Source organism: Lutra lutra, chromosome 2 (assembly GCF_902655055.1).
Source record: "Lutra lutra chromosome 2, mLutLut1.2, whole genome shotgun sequence".
Classification (NCBI taxonomy): Eukaryota; Metazoa; Chordata; class Mammalia; order Carnivora; family Mustelidae; genus Lutra; species Lutra lutra.
In genome coordinates this window covers 14,163,295-14,189,624 of record NC_062279.1, presented here as the reverse complement: position 1 = coordinate 14,189,624, position 26,330 = coordinate 14,163,295, and the positions used below count along the sequence as shown (strand labels likewise).

The 26,330-nt window shown below is 48.3% G+C and overlaps 1 protein-coding gene across 2 annotated transcripts; it reads left to right on the top strand.

Annotated features, from left to right (window-relative positions):
- The first annotated feature begins 844 nt into the window (after positions 1-844).
- DCTD (dCMP deaminase) lies at positions 845-24,982 on the top strand. 2 transcript variants are annotated; one of them, XM_047714468.1, is made up of 6 exons: positions 845-988; positions 2,522-2,636; positions 3,016-3,151; positions 20,902-21,018; positions 22,371-22,467; positions 23,728-24,982. In XM_047714468.1, the coding sequence occupies exons 2-6, from the start codon at positions 2,529-2,531 to the stop codon at positions 23,804-23,806; spliced, it is 537 nt and encodes a 178-aa protein (XP_047570424.1). In that variant the 5' UTR covers positions 845-988; positions 2,522-2,528; the 3' UTR covers positions 23,807-24,982. The 2 variants fall into 2 exon arrangements, with proteins under 2 accessions (XP_047570424.1, XP_047570421.1); XM_047714465.1 differs by lacking the exon at positions 845-988 and adding an exon at positions 2,369-2,408.
- The last annotated feature ends 1,348 nt before the right edge of the window (positions 24,983-26,330 follow it).

The following is a 26,330-nucleotide window of genomic DNA, read 5'->3' as shown; positions in this document are numbered from 1 at the left end:
AAGGGGTAGCAAGCTTCAGCGCACAACTCTGGCCCTTCCACACCGTTTGAGTGGAAACTAAGCGGGACATGCAAAGCACAAAATGCAAACGTAACTTCGAGACATTTGTGCTTCTAGGCCTAGCGTCCGGCCCTACCCCCAGTGCAGGAAACTGTGCCGCTTTCCCCATCTCCATTCCCCAGGACGCAGAGACACCGCAGGCCCATTCCAGAGCCCAAACTCGTCTCCTCGCGTCCTGCCCGGTCCAGTTTCGCGGCACTAGACTCCTTCAGGTAGTCTTTTAGTTACTTCCAGAGAACAGAGATTTACAGAGAGAGCGTTAAGGGGACGGCAGATCCGGGGTGAGGGGTGAGGGTCGGGGTGAATGGTGGTAGAAAGAAACTCCCCACCAACAACGAAAAGCACCCAACCCTCACAGATCTGAAAAATGCAACGATGATCAAGTCGAGCCCTGGGAGCCGCCACGAGCATCCCCCGCGGGGCCCAGGCTGGGGAGCACGAACGCGGGCAGAGGCTCGGGGAGCCCGGGGCGCCGGCCGGGGGCGGGGGGACCTCCGCGGCGGGGCGATCCCGCGGGTCCCAGCCCTGCGGCCTCGGGGGCGGCCTCCAGGGCACCCAGGAGCCGGCGCCCGGCCAGGATCAAGTCCCAAACCATCCGCCTCAACAAAGGGAGGCAGCCAGGCCGGGAGGAGTCGTTCGGGCGCTGCTGGTCCTGGAGGTCGCCGGCCTGATCGCGGTCGAGCGAGCTGCGTGCCGGGAACCGGTAGGCAGAGGCGACCTCGCCCGGGAGTTCCCCGCCCGGTGCGCGCCCGCCGGGACCCCCTCCCTCGGGCGCGCGGCCGCTCGGCCAATGTCCCCTTCCGGCCCCGCGGCGGCCCCGCCTCTTCTCCCGACTTCCTTTCCCGGCGCGCGGCGGCGGGGCGGCGGGTGGCGGCCTGCGATCGCCCGCCGGAGCCGAGGACCAGCCGGGGCCAGCCCTGCGGTGCGGGTACGCGGCGTGCGCGCCACGCGGGGCGGCCCGAGCGCTGGGCGCGGGGGTGCTGGACGCCCGGCTCGCGGCGGGGGCTCGGGGCGGGGAAGCCCGAGGATCCCCCCCACCTCCACCCCTCCCGGGGCAACCTCCTGCGGGGCTGGCGGGCGCCGGCTGGGCGGGCCGGATCACTGGAGACTCGCTCCCCCCAGGAAGCCGGGGGAGGGTGGAACCGGCAGGACTTCCTGCGCCCACGTGGAGGCTCGGGTTGCGTGGTTTGGCTCGGGTGGGGTCCGAGAGGGCTGGTGGGCGGGGGGGCCTGGGTTCTGTCCCGGCGGGTAACCCGGTGTGTCCCCCTGGAGTTGCTGCGGCTGGGGTTCGGGGCTCCCCGGAGCGTTAAAGCAGAAGTTGGAGTAACACCTCTCTTTCCCTCTCTGCGTCCCTCCCACCTCCTGTTTAGTGGCACGTACCTGCCACCCTACAGGGATTACGGACGCTAACCCTGGAGCCGGTGGTAAAACCTGTGCAGTCCAGCATGGCTGGGTGTTAAGAGGGCTTACAGAGTTTGGGCAGCAGAATCAGTGGATAATCATGGGTCCCAGTAGCGACTTTTCACGGTCTCCCAGTCTGAGGCACTGACCCGCACAAGCCAAGGGCTAGAGGCTGAAGCCCAAGTGCCTGGAAATTCACACATCCCTTCCGCCCAGACTCTCAAGAATGCTCAGGGACACCCACTCGGTTCTTGGGTTGCCCTCTTCCCTTGTGCTGTTTAGTTTCCCTTGAAAGGACCCCATCCCTTACTGGAAGTTTAGGGGCTGGCCCTGTTGTAGATCAGCTTATGCCTTGCCCCTTGAGTGAGTAGAGCCCATGGTACTAAAACTCTGCCTCAGTTGTAGCTCCTGACACTTTCCATCGTTTCTCCCCATTTGATTCAGTACTCAGAAGTGATGCTCAGGGGTGATAACATCTGTTTTCATCTGGGGAAGCTAAGGGGAAAGAAAAGGAACAGATTATCTGGTTAACATCAGAGCTGGGACAGCTCCAATGAAATTTGGCATGGATAATAATCCTGAGGGATTTAGGGGAGTCTGTGCAAGATGGGATGTTAGTACCTTTGCTAGGAATGAAGCTTGAGTAAGATGATGTGTATAACCCTTCACAGTGTCTGAAAGATAGCAGATGATCGATAATCCCTCCCTCCCCCTTGTGCTGGCTCTTATTTCCTAATGGGGGGGAGGTGACGGATGAGAACAATTTGTGGTGCAGGCATTTGTACCAGGTTGACAAAAATCCTATGAGAAAGCAGTTCATAGATGTAATGTTTGGGAATGCAGAACTCTACATGCCAAACCCGAACTTCTGGAACAGTAACTTAACTTGATTTTTTTCTTAAGGCGAGACACTGTCTGGGATTCCATGATCTGTGATTTGTGACGGGATAAATGTCACAGAAATTGTCTGACTTTGCAGCTCCAACGTTGACATGCAGTTGCGTTGATCTGGAAAGCCGGGGTACCAAAATGCTTTTCTCTACCGCTGTTTTCCTTCTAGACCCAGCATGAGTGAAGTTCCCTGCAAAAAACGTGATGACTATTTGGAATGGCCTGAGTATTTCATGGCAGTGGCCTTCTTATCGGCACAGAGAAGCAAAGATCCAAATTCACAGGTAAGTGAGTTTTCTAGAATGTTTGGACACACAGAGACCGAGATAACCTGGAAATGAACAAATCCCAGCCGGAAGCGGGTCCTTGGCAACTTAAAGGCAGAGTAAATCTGTCTTTTGTGCTGCATCCTCAGGTGCTTACATTTTCCACAGGCCACCATTCACGGCCTCTTGGACCCCCTCTGGGGTTTGGGGGGTCTGTTTTCTTTGGCTTGTGAGAGCTGCCACCGAAAGCAAGTGAGGGCATAGAGAACCCTTCACACGCCTCTGGAAGCCGCATGCTCGCTTTGGAGCTCTGCCAGCTTCTGGTTTCATTCACTGCCTGTCCAGGGGCACACCAGCCTCGCCAGGTCACCACGCCTTCCGGCACGTTTCCCTGTAGGTTGGAGCCTGCATCGTGAATGCGGAAAACAAGATCGTGGGCATCGGGTATAATGGAATGCCGAACGGGTGCAGCGACGACCTGCTACCTTGGAGGAGGACGGCGGAGAGCAGGCTGGACACCAAGTACCCTTACGGTAGGGCCTGGGCTGTGTTTCCTTCTGCTTTCGTGGCTTGGCCTTGCTGGTGCTTAAGTATGCTCTCTTTTTAGTCATCAACAGCTGGGCAAAAGAAAAATCCTATTCAACTACCTTAGCTCGCTGCCCCCGACCCTTTATGCTTCAGAGAGGGTCTGTGAATGGAAAGCATGTGAGTGGTCACGCAGCCTGGCCCGGTGCTCCAGGGGTCCACCGAGCTCTACAACCCCTGCGCGTGGATGGCGGACGTCTCTGCGGAGGGCCCCAGCCCCTGGCTGGGGCGGGGGTGGGATATGTCAGAGGATGTACGTGGTGGCTCCACAGGTTGTTTCTTGGCTACCCAGAAGCAAAGCCAGCTAACCGAGGACTGGCCAGGGCTTTGCTCTGATGAGAAGCAGGGTTCCTTCAGCCCCCCTCCGGCCTACAGAGGAAATCTCAACTCATCTCTGACAAGGAGGAAATGACTGTGGGCTGTGATGTGGGAAACAAAGGCAGAAGAGAAGTTAGTAAATTTCCTTAGGACTTACAGCCCCTGATGAGTCCTTGAAACAGGCAGAGTGACCTTCCTCTAGAGACTCAGCTGCCTCCGTGATAAGACTTTGCTAAGGGGCACAGGCAATCCTAGCCCAACCCCAGGATCCTGTAAGTCTACTTTAACATATAAAAATTCCTTTGGAAATTTCCTTTATCTCTACTCACCCTCCAAGGTACATGTTGGCAATTGTCCCCCAAGCATATGACCCTTTGATATACATCTGAAGGGTCTCATGACTAGGGTTTTATTAGACAGCAATAAATGACCTTTTCCTAACAAGCTAGCCCACTCAAGCTCCTGGGAACCTTGCTTCCAAAATTCCTTAGAGACTACTGATGCTATCCCTAATCCCTTCCCAATTTGAAAATACATAATGGGCCACTCCTCTTGACCCATGGCAGCTTTTTCTGCTCACGGGTCCTATCCCCGTGCCTTAACCTTTTTGTGCCGAAGACCTCCCAAGAATTTTTTCTTGGCCAATAGCTTTGAACCCTGACATCTTTCCTCCATCAAGCCGGACATCAGGAAATGGATGGTTTGGCATCTTCTTCCTGTTCTGGAGGCCGGGCTCTGTATTCCCAAGGCGGCTGGTAGTCTGACCCCAAGCCAGATGCGTGGAACCAAAAACCTTTGACGTGGCCAGCTCTGGGGTCCACCTTTGAACTAGGGAAGGGTGCTTCCTATAACTTGTTGAGTATCTGAGCCCCAAGAAGAACCACTTAAGAGATTGAGGGGGGACAAGCCACAGCCTCGCTTCACTTTAATTCCCTGGAGAAAATGCATCCAGTGTTCTAAAAGAGGGAAATGGGGCTACTTACGCTGGTTGTAGATTTTTCATAACACAAGGACCTGTGTTTCTGTCTGGAGATGAATGGAGTGCCTCTGTTGGGAGTAAAGTAGATGAAGCCCATCCAAATGGGAAAGATTGGGCCTTTAGGAAATGAGGGTCGAGGAGTGATATAAGGTCTTTCTGCTTTGTTGACTCTTCTGTAGTAGGCTGGCCTCTGGGGTTTTCTCTAGAAGAATTCCAAGTCTACACTTAGCCGAATATATATATTTTTACTAATGTTCCTGGACCTTAATCATGTTAAATAAGCCCCTTGAGTTTCTTTTTAGATTGCTTAGGGCAACCGCTCCATTTTCTAAAGAAAAAGAAAGACTGCCTGGCGGTGGGGAGGGAACTGAGGATTGGGGGTGGAGTGGGGGTGTGGGGCTGCCCGGAGGTCTGAGTTTTCCAGGATTGAAACATAGTTCAGTGATTAGGGGGATTTGATTGTCAGTTTTGTCCTTTTAACTCCAGCCTTGGCAGAAGTTCGAACCGTCTTCTCAGCCTTAGCGTTGTAGCCGAGTGCGGCTCCTGAAATGAATAACGTGCTAACGTATTTAGAAACTTTCATGTCATCCTGATTGTGATTCTGTAAGCTTTCCATGGTAAGGAGGAAGGGAAACGGTAAGTTGTTCGCAGGTGCACGGCGAAGTACCTGTGGTTTTGCACAGTACGGTTCAATGTCCCACTTAGAAACCGTGAGAATGAAAAGTTCAATGTGTTTCTGGTCTACACTGAGACGAAGGACAACCACGGTGTTTTTCACCCAGTCCACACGGTGAACCCTCGGGTCTCCTGCTGAAGGAAGGAGTCTGTAGGTGTCAGTCTTGTAAAAAGCGGAGGCTTCTTGTAAAAAAATTTCAGTGTTTGGACTGGCGTAGACGGTCCTCCTTGGATCCTCAGCGGCTCTCCAGGCGGGACCTGTCCTTTCTTCTTCGGTCACTGTGAGCCCTGGGCAGATCATGGCAGTGACCTAGAGGCCAAAGGCTTTGCCTCCTACTGGCGACCCCTGACTTGGAGGTGTTCTCCAGTAGCTGATCGTGTTTGTTCTTAGACACTGCCTTTCCCCAGCTTGGAGGCAAATACCTTACAGAGCTCCTTTTCCAAAAGGAATTAACAAAACCAAACCAAACCCATGGCATTTGTCCAACTTCAATGATTTTTTTTTTTTTTTTTTAACTGAGTAGTTGCTGAGTTTCAGGACACTGGTTGTCTGCATTATTTTGTACTCTCCATATGCTCCCTCTCGGTTTTCAGAGCTCTTTGCCCTTGCTCGCCCATTATCTATTTTACATGTGGCTGTGCTAGAATGTAGACAATTTCTTTCACTAGAGTTGTCTTTTGATGTACCATAAAAGTCGTAGATGGTATAAAATGCTTTCTTTTTTTTTTTTAATTTATTTATTTTTATTAAATATAAAATGCTTTCTAAAAGGCATTTAGTGTTACTACCATCATAAGACACGTAAAGATGGGCTTTAAGTCTAAATAATGATGACTAGTTTTAAACTGTACACTCAGTCTTGTTTTATCAAGGGATTTCGGGCTACAGAGAAGCACATGTTTGGATCTCCTTGGAGGTGGTGATAGAAATGTTTGGTGATAATTGGCCAAAATGCAAGTTTTTCGTTTTTTTTTTTTTGTTTGTTTTACTTTCATGTTAAGATTAAATTAATCTGAAAGATCAGCGATAATGTCTGGGATTGGGTGGGCTTGATTTGAACCCTTTCTTTCCTCGACGACATTATCGGCAGCCGAGCTGCTGAGGGAGGATAGATGATGTGCTAATCCCTGTAAAGGAGCGTTAGGGATCATCCAGAGTTCTAGACCAGCCATGTCTTTGTTCTTTGGAATACATGAGGATCCTCTCTCAAATGTCAACAACACTTCCCGGACCCCAGTATGATGCTAGTTAAACTCCCCCTATCTTTCTTGGAGATGTAATTGACGTGTAGCATTTTATTAGATTTCGAGTGTTATAATGTAATGACTGGTTATTTGTATACATGGCAAAATGATGGCCATAAGAAGTCCAGTCGACATGGATCACCTTATGTCATTACAAAAAATTCGTGTGTGTGTGTGTGTGTGTGTGTGTGTGTGTGTGCGCGCGATGAGAACTTTGAAGATCTGCTTTCCTAGCAACCTTCAAATATGCAATACAGTTTTCCTCACTGCAGTCACCAGGCTGTATGTCACACTCCCCAGGACTTGTTGGTTTTATACCTGGAAGTTTGTACGTTTTGCTCCCCTTCACTCGTGTCATCCGCTCCTACCCCCCACCCCACCTCTTGCAACCACCACTCTGTTCTCTGCATCAGTGAGCTTTTTTTTTCTTTTAAGATTCCATATATAAGTGAGAACATTAGCATCTCTTCTCTTCTCTTCTTTTCTGAGAGAGAGAGCGCCTGTTGGGGGAGAGGGAGAGAAAAAACCTGAAGCAGGCTCCACACCCAGCATGGAGCCCCATGTGGGGCTCGATCTAATGACCCCGAGGTCATGATCTGAGGCAAATTCAAGAGTCTGAGGCCTCACTGACTGAGCCACTCAGGGGCCCCCATTGGCATATTTTGAGTAAGACAATCCATGGTTGATAAAATCTCCTCGATGCCAGTAACCCTTTGCATCACTCTGAGTTTTATGAACCAGCATTGGTGTTTGGAGAAGGCGTATGATGTTCCCGCAATCTGGGGATCCTGCCTGGACCCCTTGCAGAAACGTAGTAGTGCCTCGGGGTCCTGTGCCCACAGGGTCTGAGCCTGCCCATTTTTATGGATGGGAAAAGAAAGGCCCAGAAATGTGATGTATCCTTCTTAATGCGACGCAAGCAGGGAGACCTCTCCGAACTCTGAGATCGGTGCTCTCTGCTACGCCACTGCCTCCCCCATGGGGCCGGGGAATTCAACTTTTCTGAAAGGCTGCTTGGGTCGTAGCACAGCGGAGCACCCGTTCTCTCCCCTTTGCACCGTGCCCTTGAGCATGCAGAGGCGTAGGCAAAGTAACCCCCCGCCCCGAACTCGGGGGCTTGCATGGGGTGCCCTCACTTCCCACGGGGTGGCGTGCACGGGGCTTGCTTCAGCGCTTCCCCGACGTGGAGCTTGGGAGCCACGTAAGTTTGGCTTTACCAGCAGCATATACAACTTAATTCTCCTTATTGATTCTGTTAAGTTTAGCGTCATTAGTCTTGATCGACACTTTGCGGAGAGGAGGGAAGCTTGGAACACTTGTAACATAGTAGGAAGATGGAGCTTCTTCCCGGCTGTGTCTCTGGAGACGCATTTTTAAAGGGTGTTTTGGTTCTTCCAACCTTGGGATCAAAACTTCATGAAACTATTTGATTATAATGTAGTATGAGTATGGAAAATGAAAATTCCCCCTGCCACAGACACTGCCTTTTATGTCATTCTTTTCCTGAAAAATCCAAAAGCTAGGGTTCTGTCAGTCACATGAAGTGGCAGGAAGAAGTCAGCGTTAAAAGTGACACCTTTTCACGTGAGTGACAATTAAAAAACTGGGAAGCAGCAGATTGATCTAATTTAACCGTATGAAAAAGCTTTGGAAGATTTTTATTTTTAGGAGGGAGTGGTTGCAAACCTGGGATGAAGTATTCAGCTGACATATTGAGTTCCTTTCTCTTTGTGAAACTCATTAGAACGAAGCACATTAAATCAAAATACCAATTTTATAAAATGGAGGTAAAAATACTCGTGGTAATTCAGAGATCACACCTTCCTTGGGGCTCCATAACCAATGTTGATGACGTAGTTTGCAGACCAGGGAGCTGGAGTGGAATCAACTTCATCAATCCTTCATCCTGGAGAGCTATTGTTCAGAACTTGGCTTTATTTATTTATTTATTTATTTTTGAACTTGGCATTTTTTAAGTCGGGTTCCCTCTGCTCCTCCAGCTCGCCTGTGTTTTCCTGTTGTGCGGTTTCGTGTGGGTGAGCAGGCCTCTTTACCTGGCCTCCTCTTCCATCCCCATCAATCCAGAAGCCCGGATGGCTTTGCCTGCTGTTTCCCAGGTGCCCATCATGGGAGGACCACAGGTTCTGATGTCCCAGGAGGGGTGGCAGCCTCATTCTTCATGCATCAGGCAGAAATGGAGACGTGGGGCTCCTTCCAGGGTCAGTTCCTGTTTCTGCAGGAAAACTCGAAAAACGAGGTAGCGCTGGGGAGGACACTGCTGGAATTCATTAAGGCATTCTGTTAGCCTGGCAACTTCCAACCATTTTACCAGTGTGTGGTGGTGCTTCTGTAAATTTCATATTTAAATCTCATCTTTATTTTTTAGAGTTAGCATATTGCTAAGCATGCATAGATGTCATTTTAGCGATCACTTAGCCATTTACCTTACCCCCTTGAACACTGACATTTTCCTGACTGCCACGCACGTGATGTATTTCTTTGGCATCCAAAAGGTTAGTCTTGAGAAACTAATTTATCAAGAAGTTAGGCGGCTGATCCTTCTTGAGCTGTGACTTCCTCAAAACTTGTAAGAGCTTCTTCGTAATTAAGATCAAATTTGTTCCTTCAGCCAGCTGAAATTGAACGCCCTCTGGTTTTGTTCAGCAGATCCGTGAACTTGATGACTTGCTGTTTCTTTGGCTGCAGAATTCTAATTTCACTTGCAGATTCCTGCTGTCCCTCCCCTGCTCGGCCTCCTAGCAGTGGTGGCCCTGACGGTGTGCCTAAGGAGGACCTTTTGTATGAAATAACGAATAAAATCAATGGGAAACCTTTGAGCAAGTTTATCCCAGGAAGAAAGAAAGTCCATTATTCATATGAATCAAGGGGCAAACTCAAGTTTCATCGTGTGATGCTTTAGACAATCGGGGAAATTCAACAGCTTATGTGTGAGGCTCCCCCTCTGGAAATTAATCAGCTTAATTTAAGGATATCTCATGATCAGGGATAGCTGTTTATAAATAGTCTTAAGAAAAGAATAAATCATGATCGGGGGGGTTGATTTATTTGATTTTTATCTGTATTTTATTTTTTTATTTTATTACTGATTATTATTTTTTAAGTAATCTCTACGCCCAACGTGGGGCTCGAACTCATGACCCCTAAGTCAAGAGCCGTGTTCCATCAACTTAGCCAGCGAGGTGCCCTTTCGTGTAAATATTTGAATCTATAGATTCAGGGTTAATTATTTTTGACGAGCCAAGGATTACAGTTTCACTAGGAATATCTAGAAAGCACATACAGAGAGTAGCAAGTTCTGCAAAGCATATGTAGAAAAGCATGTGCAGGAAAACCTAAAATGCTCATCTGTGAGGATCCAGCCTACTCGTAAAAACACGTTTGTCTGGGTTTTATAAAGACCCAGTTTACTTCATGGAAATCTGTAATACAACCTTACCTAAGTAATCCAAGGGTAGCGATTTCCAAATTAATGAACAGGAAGTAAGCTCAAGTTCATCTTTGTACTCTCTCTCAAAATAAAAGGTTTGTTGAGAAACTTAATAGTATCAATAAAATTTTAGGGCCACATTCAACCCATTTTAGGTTTTAGGTATATGAGCACGTTAATTTTCTGAGTGCAAGTGGGTATTCTTGTGGTAAATAGAACTTCTTTAATTTTTCAATTTCAGTAAGTCTTTGGCCTGGAATTTTGGGCTGCCATGCAGTGGGGTGCAGAGAGCAGCTGACAGTGATGGGTTTTGTTAGTCTTTGTTCTGTTGATCTATTCTACATCTCTTTGCTGATTTGGGCCGATCGTCTCTGAAATCAGGCTGAATGACTAAGGTCTTATTTTGCATTTTTTTTTCAACGTTCAACATTTTCAACATTTCAACATTAACTTTGTTAATAGTGGTAAAAAAGTAGAATATATATATATACCGTTTGCTCCAGGAAATACGGAATAAAACTGGGTTCCTGGAGATTTTTGGATGTATTTATATTGCATTTTGCTTTGACTTCTTAGGACCTTTAAAAATATTTGGATGAGATTTTATATATGTTTTTAATATCCGTATTAGCTAAGAAAGACCCCACAGTGCTTAAAACATCAATGACCAGATTCCAGGGCAGAATCCCAGACAGGCTTCCGGAGCCTCGGGTCCAGTGTGCTGTGTTTATACCCAGTGACTGTGGGCTTGCTAAACATAACTTGACATTTACTTCTCAATATCTTTATGAAATAAATGATACTGAGAACTCCATCCGTGCTAGAATTCTAAGGAAAAATTAAACAATATAGCTTATTTTTTTTTTTAAGATTTTATTTATTTGACAGACAGAGATCACAAGTAGGCAGAGAGGCAGACAGAGAGAGAGGAGGAAGCAGGCTCCCTGCTAAGCAGAGAGCCGAATGCAGAGCTCAATCCCATGACGCTGGGATCATGACCTGAGCCCAAGGCAGAGGCTTAACTCACTGAGCCACCCAGGTGCCCCTAAACAATATAGCTTTGATTGCATTTGATTAGGGCCTCATTTCTCTGCCTATGGGGCTGAAGGGGGTTCCAAAGTCATCTTGGGTGAAAGCTTCCAAGCTGTAAAAAGCCGTTGGTGGCAGTGACACAGAGAGGATATTCGCGCGCGTGTGTGGGTGGATGAGTTACTAAGGGGAGCAGCAGGCTGTATTCTCCCTGTGCTCCAGTGGTCAAAACTTGCGCCAGTTCTAAGATGACTCCAAGTCGGACAGAGACAGGACGCATGAGCAGGCGGGGGTGGTTGAAGATACAGGTCACCCCACAAACATGGAGATTCATAGACATTGGATGAAAAAAGGTTGGAGGGTTGAAAAAGACCCCACATCGAAGTCCAAGAAAATATAGAATAGAGGAGGCAGGTTTAGAACTCTAGGAGACCAGAGGGTGTTCTAAGACCAAACCAAATGGAGAGGAAGGATTTCAGAGATCCTTTTGTGAATCCGTCAGCATGACAGTGTTTCCTGAAACACGGCATCAGGGAATCGTGGGTTGAGTGGAGAACATTGGTGAAAGAATGGAGTTAGAGCTCGAGGGAGCGCTCACTCTTCCTCCTGCTCATGCTCTCTGGAGGGTCGGTCCTGGCCAATTAGCAGAGGTGTAAATTTTATCTCAGTGCTTCTTCCAAATGATAGATGCCATAGTAAATTTAAAATATTGAATATGATAACTGAGCATGAATTTTTTAATTCTGCAATTAAAAGACTTTGTTCAAAACGCCATTAATTTTGAGTTTAGGTGAAAGAGGGAAGCGGAATTCCTCACTGTCGTTCCTCCTTCTGCAAGTGAGTTACAACTTTTTAGGAATTGAAATACTCACAAGCCCGCTCTTCTTTGATCCGTTACGAGCTGTCTGTTGGTGATGGGGGATCATGACTATATGTTATATCACAATACAGTTTTCAGACGATGTTCACTTGTGGTCATTTGTTCACTTAGCGTGTCCCATGCCAAGCACTCTGCAGTAGTGAGCGAAATGTACAAGGTCTGTGTTTTCAACTCAGACTCAGCGATGGAGGTAGACAAATCAACAGATGCTGTTGACTATTCCTTTCTGAGGAAGTGACTGTTGGGCTGAGACCTGGAGGACTGGATGGGTTCCCAAGAGGTCAAGGTGGGCTGGTCAGTGTTTGGGGATAGGAAGGACATTCCTTGCTGAGAATTGTGCTTGGTGCAAGCCCTTGGTCAAGAAGGTGCTTGGAGTATTATGTGGGAGGGAAAGGATTTGGCCCACGCTTAGCGGTGAAGGTCCAGGTCGGTCAAGGTCACGGTTGGAGTAATGAGATGAGGCTGGGGACTATAGGATAAGGAGTTTGGATTTACGAGATTGAGTTGGTGTGTAGGGAATGTGTGGATGGTTCGGGGCAGGAATGGAAACAAGGATGGCAGCCCTGAAGTGACTGGCACGTGTGTCTCTCTGGTGACAGTGGTAGGAGTGTCGGAGATGGGTCTGGGGTGTATTCTAGAAGCAGCCTCAAGAGGGCTGGGCGATAGGGGGGGTCCTAGAGGGAGAGTGACTCTCTCAGGCAGTTCCAGCTTGAGCACCTCAGTTTGGGGGAAGATTTGGACCCTGAAGTGTGGGGTGTCTGTGAGTCCTCCCTGTAGGGGTGTCACCTAGTCAGTTGGGTACACAAGTGCGGACAGAATTCTAGGTTGGGGACGTCTGTGGGGGCATGTTTGGCATTCAGGTGACATTGGGCCGTGGAAATGGGTGAGGGGATGGAGTGACGGTGCAAAGGCTGGACTCTGGGCTGGTCTCTGAGGTCTGGCACGCTGAGAGGTTGGGTGGAGGAGGCAGACAAGGTGGGAGCCCTCAGGGACCTCAGGGCACGCTCTAAGGAGGAGGAGGGAGCCGTCAGCCTCCGTAAAGGCTACTGAGAGGTTTAAGAAGGGCAACAAATGTCCACGGTGTTTAGCGACCTGGAGGTCATTACTGACGCTGCTGTGGGCAGTTCTGATGGCATGGCAGACGGAGAGCCAGCAGCAGGTGAGGGGACAGGGCCGGCATAGAGACATGGCTTTGAGCTGTGTTTGAAGACAGAGGGCGATCGCGTGATGGGACCAGGAGAAGGGTTTCTATGTCTGTAGGAGACTGAGGAATCCAGAAAGGGAAAAAGAGGAAGTTCTGCGACGGTGTGCGGGGTTGGTCTCCCAGGAAGGTTCATTAGCTATAGAAGAGGGTCACTAGGTTTTGCGGTAGGGGTGTGTGGGGGGGGCAGCCGGCAGCCGGTGCAGAGGTCCATGGAGTTGCAGGGGGATGTGATCCACGGCAGCCTCTCGGTGAAGGATGAGGCAAGGTTGTCAGCCGCGGGAGGGAGGAGGAGCGTGAGCGGGCTTGGACACGGGGGAGTCGGGGAGGAGATTGCTGTGCGGAGTGAAGAAGGCCTGCCAGAGTCACGTCCTAGAAAAGTAGGGCAGGGTCACGGCTCCGGTCTCATCTCAGAAACCGGAGGCAGGTGGGTTAAGCCCCATTTTCTGCACGCCGAAACAAGATCAGTGAGTTGCCTGAGGCAGGCCCAGTAGAGCCGGAATTAATTAGAACACACACGTCCTGACTCCTCTTCCAGTGCTCACCGCTCCGTCCCAGTTTACCCTTTGTAAGCTATTAACGCAAGAGGGAAGCTTGGAGTCTTTATTGTGTGTATTTGCATTCCAAAGCTGTCAAGCAGTGATTAGTGTCCTGTTTCAATTCATGTTTCTGGAGTACGTCTTAGGCATCAAACACGTGTTTCACGTGAACGGTAGGACAGGAGCGAGGCACGGCTTACCCATCAACGAAATGCAGCATTTCCACACCCTCCTCCCTCTGACCTGATTGTGTGCCCTCAGCACATAGGGAAGCAATGTAATTAGAGTTCTGGGGGCTTTATTGTCCATAATGGAAACACCACAGTCAGAAATCTCTTTAGCCCTAAGCACTACCATTGGGGCTAAGTGGTTCCCCCGGGTGCCATGCGTTGCTACCAGCAGCCTTACTTATCAAGAGGCAGAGAGGAAGGGGGCAGGGGATGGGGACCAGGGTAGGACAGAGGGAAAAAGAAACGTCTGCTCTCCCACCGCCCAGCTGAGCAGCCCGGGGCTGCTGGGTCTCAGGTGGACAGCCCGGGCCGGAGAGCTTAGGGAGCACGAGCACTGACCAGGTTGCAATTCTGTGCCGCGCTCTTCACAGACCGTAGTCACTCTAACGGGTCTTTTTCTCTCCCATTTCACAGGCCAGGAGACTGAGGCTCCACAAGGGGGGTAGGGTCCTAGAATCAGCAGGTGGAGGAGAGAGAGCCTGTGAGGAGTGGCCAAGGGGTCACCCTGGGAGGAAGTGAGGGGAAGGCAGAGCCAGGCCCCGGGTGCCTTTCTTCCAGCCCTGAGGAACACTGGGGGAGTGGAGGTGGGAAGTTCCAGCTGCCTCAGGTGGGGGCCCTAGGATTCGGGGCTTCCCTCAGAGCCTGGAGGGTTTGGCTGCCTTCCGAGTGAGTGACTCATCTCCGTCTTCCTGGGCCTGGCCAGAATGCCTTTCTGCTGTCCTTTTCTTCTACAGACCTCCTCTCTGGGCACAGCGCGGTGATGGAACAGACTCCGGACGTTTCCCAGGCTCGGGGCTGGCTTCCTCTGCCTTATCGCTGGAACCTGTGTTTATTTTCACCCGCAGACTTAACGAGGTCATCATCATCAACTCTCCACTGGGGTTGTGTGTCCCTCAAAGCCAGAAGGTTGTGAGGCCCAGTTCCTTCCATCCTCCGGATAGAAAGACCACCCACTGCCCAGGGTGGGGCCGGGGGGCAGCAATGTCTGATTCTGAGCAGGTGGACGTGGTCAGGTGAGGCAGTCGGGCTGGCCCCTGTCCCCCTCCACCTCTCAGCCCATTTCCTGCCTCTTTTCACTGCTTTCCCTCTTTGTTGCTCCTTCTCTGTGTCTCTAGCCTTTTGCCTGGGGCTCAGGCATCTCCTGCCCAGCGGGGCCTGAGCTCTAGGACTGGGCTCCCCTGTTCCCACAGCCCCGGTGCCCAGCCCTGTGAGCCCTCCGCCTGTGACCTGAACTCCTCACTCCACGTCTGCGGGACGTGCCTACAGCTTAAAACTGTCTCCTCTTCCTTCTATCGCCCAGGGGGATAGCTCTGCCTGAGAGGCCCTGAGAGTGAGATCTGCTTTGGAGTATGCCAGGAAGTGTCGGCGAGGAAGACTGGGGTGTGGGGGGGGTGGCGCTCGAGGGAGTTGGAGAAGCAGAGGCTGCACATGGTCAACGTGGTCCATGGGCCTGTGTGGATGGGATTGTCTCCAGGACATGGTGCGACTGTTGTTTCCAAGTCGTTTGTCCCTCCCCCTGCCCCCACCTTTAGCTCAAATCCTTTGAAAACTCAGATCCTGAATTCGGTAGCTGCTTTACAGATATGGAAAGTTCAGGAAGGGGAGATAAGGTACTAGAGTTTTGACCTTGCCTAGGGGCTAAATTCTAGCAATGCTTTGGATTTGGGGGAAGCCCTAGTAGTGGACATTGATAACGTTGTGGGTAGTACTCCAGGGGTGGTGGTAGGCTGGTGGGGGGCTTCAATGCAGAGGCTACTCTGCTGTTAAATTATTGACTTGAAGGATAGGTACTTTGGAGGCTGGCAGTGATGTATGAGGCCCTGTCAGGACAGCTTTCAATAATTAAGAAAAAAGTAGTTGAAATTCCATTTTAGCTCCCGAAGCCCCAGTTGCCTAAATGATCTGTTCCAGGAGCAAGTTCGCGCCCCACCCCTCCATGGACTTTTCGCATCAGTGGGGCTCTGAGCACAGGAAAGAGGGTGCCCGCGCCCCAGTAGAGGGGCGCGCCGGGTGCAGTGATTGACAGCTATAGGACCCTTGAAATATAAGCGCGTAGATCCTTGTTTCAAGAGGTGATGATGAAAAGAATAGAACAGAAGTGAAATATCTTATAAAAATTAACTTCGAGTTATTTTTAAAAATGCACAGGGTCAACTTTGAACTCGGGCACCCCGCGACGTGTATGTTATCAGTTGCAGGGTGAAGCCTTCCACCTTTCCGTTCTGGAAGGCCGTGAGCAGATGCTTCCCGGCCCTTGAGTCCTATCCCTCCGGCCTGTCAGCAAGCGAACCATCCGTGCTTTTCCCATGGGCGGCCACCCAGCCCTCGAACCTTCAAGGTCAGGGGCAGAGGCACATTTCCCAAGAGACTTACTGGGGCTCCTGTGGTCCAGCTTGGAGGTTGGTGGCGGAAGGTGGTGCAGAAACTGGCTGTGTGACCCTCCGAGCCACCCCTCATTTAATAGGCTGAGGGGGGAGGGCCTCACCCCCTAAGGAGGTGAGGGGTAGAACCACACTGTTACCCCTTAAATTATTTGTGCCATACTTAGCCTTTGTTTAGCATTATTCAAGATTCTTTCTTTCTTTCTTTTTTTTTTTTTGGTAAAACCTATTTAAGTCACCTTAATAATAGTACTATCTAAAATAGATGTTGTCTTAGTCTTGTATCAAATAAGATGAAAGTCAAATCTATAAAATGTTGAATCTCTTAAATCTAGCCAGGATGGAATATATCCTGTTAATTTGTCAAACTTTGAGAGAACCGCCTACCTGAGACAGTAAGGATTAATCAAGCCCTAGTAAGAGGGAATTTGAAAAATACAGTTTTCTAATTATACAATCTCTTCTCAGTGGCCCAAGGTTAATGCCGTTCTGAATTCTGACAGTTAGTAATAGAAGAGGAAAAAAAGACCAAAGCGTATGAATTGTCTTATAATTACCTGAAACAGAGGTTCTCCTTCTGGCAATCAGGAACTTTATATGCATGAATCTGGTATTTTCAGCATTTGATTCTCTTCGTTTTAAACAATGGTGAGAATAATTGATAGATTTGGTGTCACTCTTTGCACTTATCAAATACACTTGTAGTACTTGGAGATGTCTGTTGGTCATTGCTTAGTCATAGATGCATAATTCTAGGTAGGTAATTGGCAAATGTGCCCAGAAGGGGACACTTTAGCTATCTTATGAATACTTCCTAGGGACTGTGTACTTTGAAATACCCTGTCCTGTGCTTACTACAGATGTAAAAACTGTGTGCATGTCAAGGTCATGAACAGGACCACTCCTTGTTGGTTGGTTTTGGCTCTTATATATTTGTAGCTCTTGCTGTAGTTGTCCCCGGGTGACACGGGAAAAATGCTAGCACTAGAAAAAGATAAATTTATTCCTTCATTTATTGCTGTCAAATATCTATGGAGTATTTGTCATAGAGAGAAAAGTCACAGCGAAACCTCAGACCATCCAGCGCAGAGGCCCACGGATAAGACAGGACACTGGGTTTTACCACATCGATCTGCTTTCTGAGACTCTACAGATGCATGAAGACTTAGGGACTACAGGAGAAAAATGAAAGAGCAGGACTGAACCTTGGAAGATCCCCCGAGAGGCGAGAGAAAGAAAAGGACCCACAGAGAAGTAGGAGGCTCCACAGTGTCTAGTGCCTGAGAGGGTTTCGAGTGGAGAGCTGTTGCTAACTGGGGGCCCAGCGGGCAGGCAAATCCAAAGATTCACCCAGAGAGGCCTGGGTTTGGGTGAAGATCAGGCCACCCAGGGGTGTAAGTGGGAGCTCGCTCCTACCAGCTCATCTGAGCAAACCCTGCATCTCTCTTCCCAACTCTGAGGGGGGTCAGTTTCATGCCAGGACCTTGAAACTGGCATGTGGGAGCGGTCACACTGAAATCGGCAGATTTCGCAAATCAAGGCCTTTTCTCCCCACCCCCCGGCCAGTTGTTGTAAATATTAATAACATATTACAGAAGTCAATAGTTTTCCATAGTCATGCTTTTTAAAAAGATTTACTTATTTTGAGAGAGAGAGAGAACGCACAAGCGAGGAGGGACAGAGGGAGAGGGAGACTTAAGCAGACTCCATTCTGAACGTGGAGCCCAGCACATGGCTGGATCCCATGACCCTGCGATCATGACCTGAGCCAAAACCAAGAGTCAAGGTTTAATCAACTGAGCCGCGCAGGTGCCCTACAGTTACACACTTTTTATATGGCGACGCAGCAAACACTTCACACCTGAAGCACACACACACACACACACACACCCCTCCGACAGTTTTTAGGAACTGGACTTAACCTTTGCCATGTAGGACGCATTCTGATCTCATCTATTTTCATTCCCCTGTGTTAAAAAGAGGGAAAAAGCCGTTTGTAACTCACTAAACTGATTTCTTAACCTACAGTTTGAAAAGTATTGGTTTAGCAAAACCCAGAGGTTGTGGATGTGTGACGAAGTCAAGAGATGATTGTTTAAAAAATAAATTAGTCTTGCAGTTGGAGGAAGGACGATTTCGTCTTGAAAGAAGGAAGACGAAGGAAGACGGAAGAAGAAAAAGAAGAAGGAAGAAGAAAAGAGATCTGAAGTGCCGAGAAGGTGGCTTCTTGAGAGTGGAGACCAAGGACATGCAGAATGGAGAGAGCCTGAATCAGGAGGGGCTGGGGCCTCCAGTAGGCTGGGCCAAGGCTGCCTCTTGCCCTTGGCCTTAGGAGAGAAGGCTCAGGATTTGCTGTCGGGAGCCTGTCTTGGAGGTCAGCTGTTCTAGAAGAAAGAGGGAGGAAACTGGACACACAGTAGGAAAAAGCTGGGCATTAGATGACTTGGTATTTCAAAATTCATTTTTATTTAGTTAGTTGGAAATGCACTTTGTCAGAGTGGGAAATACAGGAAGGACACACCTTGTCGAGGGTCACGTAACTTCGAGCGGCAACTGGGCCTTGAGTACACTGTTTGCTAATTAACTGAATTTAAGTAAAAAAATAAAGATCAAAAGGAAGAATTTAAAACTTAAAAAATAGAGCCTCCCATGTGTCCGACACGGTTGTTCATACAGCCCAGTAGGCCATGTTTCTAACAAGAAGCTTTGTAGTTTTCTTCTTGTTATTTTGTAGCTAAGAGAAGGGAATTCTGTTGATGATTCCAAGTTTTATTTCTATCTGCTGCCCTTAGTATGGGGATGTCAGATGGGGCCCAAGAGAATTGGTTGCACGTGGTAATTTTCATGAATGAATCCAGACCATACAATGTTCAATATTATCCCAAACTGCCTGGGATGAATTGGAGGAAGACGGTTGCAGTCAATGGGACCATTCTTAGAGATTCAAAAGAGGATGGTAGTAACAGTGAGTAACAGACTCAGAAACTAGTTCTGGAGATTAATACCAACACCACCAAAAAATATTTTTTGATGGGAAAGCCTCTTCTCGATATTTGAATTTAAGAGGACTTCCTGGATTTCCCAGCATCACCATCAACAATTGGAGTCTGCATCTCCTCCTTTATTCATTCAATAAATATTTAACCCCCATTATGTTCACGGCAGGGCATTAGACTCTGGGAAATTTACAGAGAACCTCGAAGACCTACCTGTCTCTGCCCTCAAGGGGGAAATAAGAGAAACAATTACATGTAATTGTTTTTAACAGGGAGCAAGTGTTAATCCCTGCTGGGGTACATCTTGGTCACCAGGGAAGTGGATGGGGCTGAAGGGGACTCTCTGAGGCCAGTGTCCTCAATGCCACTGAGCCAGGGAGCCTTTCTTCTCTCTCCTATCATCCCCAGGAGAGTGGCTCAGGTCTCTCTGTGGCCGGCCAGCAGGGACTATTCTCTGATGGGCTGTGATCTTAATAAAGGCTCATTGACTAAGCGAGTACGTCAGGGCTACAATGTCCAAGAACTATGAATTTAAGCTACTCTTCATTTAAGGCTCCCGTGCTCCTAGAAGAAGCTGTTCAGGGCAGAAGGTTGGTCAGTTGGAGAGGATAGCAAGTGGGGGTCCACTGGAGGCCCCCCATATTTATAATTCCAGCAGTTTTGTATGATTTGGACCATGGCCAGATTGTCATTAATTTGTTCAATAAACATTGACTTTGGCACTTGTGCGCTTAGTATGTGTTAGGTCTCTTGGGACTTACTAGAGGGTTCTGCAACGAAGTGTTTCTGCAATGCATCTGCATGTTGGAATCAGGTGGGAAATCTCTTAATCCCAGGCCACACCCCGGATGAGCGCGGACAGGTTTGCAAATCACTGCCAGGGAGAGGATAATAGAGTTTTAGCAACGCACCCAGAAACTTAAATACCAGTGTATGAGAGCAATAGGGCAGCCTCCCAGTGCAGGTAGGGGATTCCCAACTCAATCACAGCGGTGAGGACCACTGCCTTGAGAGGAGGAGCGCCCTTGTGAGCTAGTTAGGGGATGGGACACCTTGCCAACGCCCGGGAAGACGGCCGGGCTTACAGGTTTGCAAGAGAGGAGAGGAGGCTGCTCCCTTTGACTGCATTCAGGCAGATCTGCGAGTGACTTGGGATCACTCTTTGGGGATCATTGGTGGAATGGGCCATGATAGCCAGAACTTGGCTTTTCAGTAGCAAAGGAAGCTTTTTCTTATGTAAGACAAACCACTGGTTATCTGCCAGCATCCTTTTGTGTATGGGGGTCGAGAGCTGTGAGGGGAGGGAAGTCCCGTGGGATAGAAATGCTCTGCTTCACTTCCTGACTCTTGCTCTGGAAATCGCAACCTGCCCTCTTCATGGTCACGGCCAAGATCCCGCATGTGCATATCAACACGCAAATGAGCCATTTTATGTGCGCAGTCCCGTACCCCAGGGTCTTGTGGAGCCACGAGCTATTGCCCTGCTCAGGGTGGGCGAAGATACTTGACCTTGGCCTCTCCTGGCTGCTGGGGTGCTTGCAGACCGAAGGCTGCCAGGGCGAATGGTTTTGCGGCTAATCACCAACCTGTCGGGCTGCGTGGCCCTCATTTGGTGTTCTGTCCTTCCAGTTTCCGGTCAGTTTTTAAGAAATCGAGTCTGTTATACACGTTTTTGTTTTTTCCCAAAGAAAGGCGAGTGGAATGCTTCAGCCACATTAGTCAACTCCTCGGGAGTCGCGCTGTTAAGTTTTTCTTTCCTTCTCTCTCAAACCCGCAGTGTGCCATGCCGAGCTGAACGCCATCATGAACAAGAACTCAGCCGACGTGAAGGGCTGCACGATGTATGTCGCCTTGTTTCCGTGTAATGAGTGTGCCAAGCTCATCATCCAGGCAGGTAGGAGGGGCCCCCTCCCATTTGTCACATTTGCATCGTCGCCTTCTCGTCGCCGCAGACGGGCTTGATCTGAAATCGCTGTTGTTTAGATCCAAATTAATTGCACTCGCAACTTTGCAAGGTACTTCCTGTGTTCTGTTTTTGACTGGTGCCAGGTAGTCTAAGACTAATTGTGTCCTCTGTGATTCTTAGCATGTTTTTAATTTAGTTTGCAACTTCTTAAACTGCCGGCTGCTGAGAAACAACACAGGTAGTGCATATAATTACTGCCAATTCACCATTCTCCGACACGTCGTGCATAGATTAGGGGGAGGGAGAGAAATGAACTTCTGTCAGAAGCAAGGTCAGCTGGGAGTCTGTATATGAAATTTTAATTTTTATTAATATATGGTAGAGGTTTTAGGACCTAAACATATCTCTGCATATAAATGTCATCTGACTCGAATGGTGCTACTGTAAGTTTTCCTTACATTACAGTTACCGTAAATCTACGCCGTTGTGTTCTGAATATCTCACCTTTTCCATGCTGTCGCATCTGAGATTCGGCTACACTTTGTCTCCATAAAACTCTCAGCTTGAGATTTAAAGACTTATCATGTTAGCCAGATGCGTGGTTTAAAGGGCCTGTTTATCAGGAGCCTTTCTCCGAGGGGAAGAGGTCCGGTGGCAGCAGAATCAGGGGCCGGCCCCTGGTGAAGAATGTTCTGGGCTCCTTCCTTGGTGGTGCACGACCCTCTGGGAGTTTTCCTCCCCCAGCTCGTACCCCGCTTCCCTGTAGTCCCTTCGGAGGCTGGTGGAGGACAGGGCAGTGTGTCCCCCCTGCTCCCCCAGACTCTCGTCCCTCCAGTTAGCGCTGCCCTGGGGGACAGGAAAAGAAAGCGGAACTGCTGTCGATGGAGCTGCCTGGAATCAGTTCTTAGAGCCATTTTCAGAAGCATGGAGGGCATTTACCTCAGATTTTTGCCAGCACGCTCCACTCCCCCCTCCTCCCCCACCCCCAGCATCAGCCTCTTGTGTTTCGAGTAGTCGCCTTGTGAATAAGGAAATCTGATTGCCCACAGTAAGGAAAATTTTGTTAATTGGATCAAGGCTTGACTACTTGACATGTTTTCACTTTGCATTTGTTTAAAAAAAAAATCCATAAAGACTGGAGGGCAGATTAAAAATAATCTGTCGTCTGCTGTATTGGAAGGTGGCAGATACGGGTGGCGGTAAGTGGCCGTTGTGGGCGAGCAGGCTCGGGAAGGGTAATTCATCACGGACACTACTGGGCTCCGTCTGCCCCTGCGTGTCTGTCGCAGTAGCTCTGTGTGTCTATACTAACGGGGCTTCTTCTGCTGTTGCCTTTGAAGGTATAAAAGAAGTTATTTTCATATCTGACAAATACCATGACAGCGATGAGATGACTGCCGCGAGGCGCCTGTTTGATATGGCTGGGGTGGCCTTCAGGTACGTGGGAAGAGCTCGGGGAAAGGGTGGGTGGAGGCCGGATGAAGAAACACATTCGACCTTGGATGACATTTAATTTCTTCTCGAGATGCCTGACTTCCACACTTGGAAGCCTCTTTTTAAGTGCAGTGGGCTGAGGATCTCAAGATGGTGTGGGGAGTGGATTTTTGAGAGCGGTGACAGGAGTATCAGAAGATAATCTGACGGATGACACTGCGCTTAAATGTTAGGAGCTTTCTGGGGCTTGGGCTAAATTACTCTAGTAGCGAGAAATTGTGAAATTCCCAAGTTTCATAATATTAACATTAAACCTTGGTAAATTTTGTAAATGTAACAACTCTGACATTGGAAATTTAGGATGAAAGGAACCTGCTAGGTTGAAACACCAGGAATTCTTCTGACAGCAACATTTTAAACTGACATTGGAAGTCATTTCGACTTTTACGGTTATCTTTGCTAGGCAAAGATTGGGAGGTATGTTCTCCCGGCAGGTCCTTTCAACCATCTTGGATTCATGGTGGAAACTTCTTTTGGGATTGAAAGCTTTCAAAGCAACTCCTTTACACTATCTGTGCTCATCACTGGGGACAGGGATTATACATAATGAATCCCCAAGGCACTGTTGTGCCTTCTGAGACTTTAAATCCAGATTATTTACATCATAATAACAATTAGGTATTAACCTTTTACTGGCTTTTTACAAGAACGCAATTAGTCCCCAAATATTTTCCTTTGAGCTGTTTTAGAGGCTACCTGAGTAAATTTTTACATCTGCATTTTTTGAACGTGACTTTAAAAATTCCTCATCACTAAAGCTAATTTTGTTTGTTTGTTTTGCTGTTTGTACAAGAGGCAAAAGAATATTTACCCTTTTTTGCTTTTGAGCAATTCCAACTTGGCTGCAGAAGTTTCCTAGGAAGGAAGATAAATCTGTTGGGAAAGCTAGTAATCGGGTGTCATGTTGTGCAGCTAACTTGTTAGAAATCCTTTGACTCCCTGATAATTCATGAAGTCAGTTGCTGCAGAACATACAGACGGAGCCACCGCATGCATCTTTTTTTTTTTTTTGTCTTAGTCTTTTCGGGTTTGTGTTCCTCTCGGTATGGTGCACTGTAATTGGCTCCTATAGAGATAAGATATCAAGCGAATCCTGGGAAATTTTTTTCCTCCCCACAGAAAATGTAGGTTAAGCCAAAGTAAACAAATTGCTTTAACTACTCGCTGGATAATATCTTGATATATTTTGTTTCTTGTGTTTAGGAAATTCACACCAAAGTGCAGCAAGATTGTCATTGACTTTGATTCAATTAACAGCAAACCGAGCCAGAAGCTTCAGTGAGTTACATCTCATTAAATCTCCAAAAGATTGGGATTATCCTCTTCTAAGAAGCTGCTAATACCTTTCATCTTGAAGTTACACATAACTTTTTAATAGCCAGTACAGCAAGACTAGATATCTAAAGGATGTAAAGCCTCGAATCTTCCCGACTGCCTCTCTGGTCATGTGGAATCTGCATCTGTTTAGACTGTTGATTTAGGGCTTAAAACCAAGGAGCGTGTAGATGGCCTTTCGAGTAGAGCTGGCCTGGGGTGCCTCCTGCTTTGTCTCCTGGTTTGCTGAGATGCTGGTGGCTTTGGACAGCCGCTCCTCGCTGCTATAGGTGCTGGGACGACAAATCAGTAATCAAATCAGTAATTGTTGTGTTCCTGGTAGGATGAACGGATGCACTGATTTAAACATCTGACCCAAAAGAGGCATGACTAACGTGTAGTGCCTTTGAGTGGGGCAGGGGTGGGGGGGAATAGGACCCCCTCCACCATGCCAGGAGCTAATGCAGATGTATTGGCTTCAGGGCGTTGAGGGAAACCGCTAGCCACCCACCCAAGCTCTCCTGAGAAGCCATGAGCACAGCTGAGCCCGGGCCACCTTCTCTGCCTCTGCAGTCCTACTGCCCCCGGCGGGGGGTGGGTGGTGGTAGCATGTTCTCCTTCCAGAAGTGGAGACCCGCGTTGGTTTGCACCCCACACGGAGCTCTTACGTTACTTTAGCTGAATAATGAGTTGTTCCTGGAGCAACAAAGACAACCTGTCTCCCCTTGTCGACCCCCAAGACCATGGCTGGGGCATCAGGGTCATGTGGCTGGAAGTGGCATGTGCACCTGCTTCTTTTACCTGTGGATGCATCGCTGCTCCTCCACGTGCCAACCCGGTTCTCGTCCAAGGCTGCTCGGCAGGGGGTCACGGAGCCGCCAGCACAGTGTCTTCACCTTCCAGTCCTGGCGGCTCGGGGCTGTGACTGTCTGAGCCTCGTCTTTAATCTCCTTTCATGTTTATTAAACGTGCTCAGTAGCTTTGTTGAGAAAATGGGTTCTTTATCCTAAAGATGATTACCGTTCTAAAGTGCTCTTCTGATTTCATGAATTTTTATTTTGTCTCTGAGATTTTGTGCTCTGTATTCTAGGGCGATCTGTAATTGGGCTCCTCACCGATATTATTAAAATCTTATTAAAATCTACCGCACGGAAGTATGTTCATTTTTATATTTTCACTATAGGCTTAACTCTCCATTTCTGTCCTTTCTGTACTGTCTGTGGAACACATCACATATGTTTTCATGCTCAGAGGACAGTTTGAGGGACAGGCTTGGGTGCTTCCCTGGGGTTGATGGGTCATGCGTCTTTAGGGACCGGGTTGAAGTCTCAGGTGCGGGCCATCTGATGGGTCATCTTGTCCCCCTGATGGGCCCCAGGCTCCCCACTTCCATGACACTTCTGTCACCTTATTCTCTTTCTAAATCTCTCTTTTCTTTCTCTCTCTTCTCTACCCCCCCAGCCACTTGGCTCCCTGCTCTAAAATGCGTAAGGCAAAAGGTACATAGAAGAAAGAAATAGGTAAAGACACTTAAAGAAAGAAAATATATTAGGTTTTTATGTAGCTGCCCATTACAAGTCATGAGCCCTGTTAGCAAGGAGTGTGTAATTTTTATGTCACATTCGTAAATACGTCTAAGGGCTAATAAGCCAGTAGTGCAGCTAATTTATTTCATGTTGGTACTATCTTATCTTGTGTCCCATTGGTTACATGGAATTTTAGCGGGGGAAAAAAACGGTTATTTTTTTCCCTGTTGGGAGGAGCTGAACAAGGAAAGATCCTCGCCAAGAAGGAAGTATGTCCACTGACAGTTGGTGGTTGAGTTGTTTACGGGGTGGTGATCCTCTCAGTGTGGGTATATAAGGCTTCCACACACACACACACACACACACACACACACACGCACGGTGGATGGACTTGATTTCTTGGTGACGGGAGAGTAAGTAATTATGTCTTAGTTTCTGGTATCACCGCAGGAGTGGTGGGATCTTCCCATCCAGAGAATTCCGCAGATGTCACTGTTCCAGTTAATAGAGGTTTGCTTTGAACTATTGCCTTTGGGAGAAGCATTCCAGAAGGAAGGAGTTTAGAGCAGTCTTCTGCCTTGCAGGCATTACTAGATAATTGTGGCAAAGGGAGACTCTATCTGAGAGCCGTGTTGCTACCTGTCACGGCTAATAAATGACAATAAGGAAACGATCTTTCACTGAACTGTTGGCAGGAGAACTACATTTAAAAGGCAAAATTTGTGAGTGAAATGATGGGAGCTCCATTTCCCTGACACATTTCACGCGTTTCTTCTTCTTTTTTTCTTTTTACAAGTCTGTCCTTAAAGATTTCTGAAGCCCAACAAGACCCACGTATGAGCCATCTTTTCCTAAGTTACAAATGAGGTAAATAAAGGGACAAGCGAATTGTAGAATAGAGAGGAGCTTGAATAAAAACGTAGGCTTGGATGACCAGTGATCTAAACTTCCCATGGGCAGGGCATA

Coding starts and splice junctions, on each gene's coding strand:
- DCTD (XM_047714468.1), top strand. CDS start 2,529: ATGAGTGAAGTTCCCTGCAAAAAACGTGATGACTATTTGGAATGGCCT. Junction 3,152..20,901: donor GGACACCAAGTACCCTTACG/GTAGGGCCTGGG, acceptor TCAAACCCGCAG/TGTGCCATGCCGAGCTGAAC. Junction 21,019..22,370: donor CAAGCTCATCATCCAGGCAG/GTAGGAGGGGCC, acceptor TTGCCTTTGAAG/GTATAAAAGAAGTTATTTTC.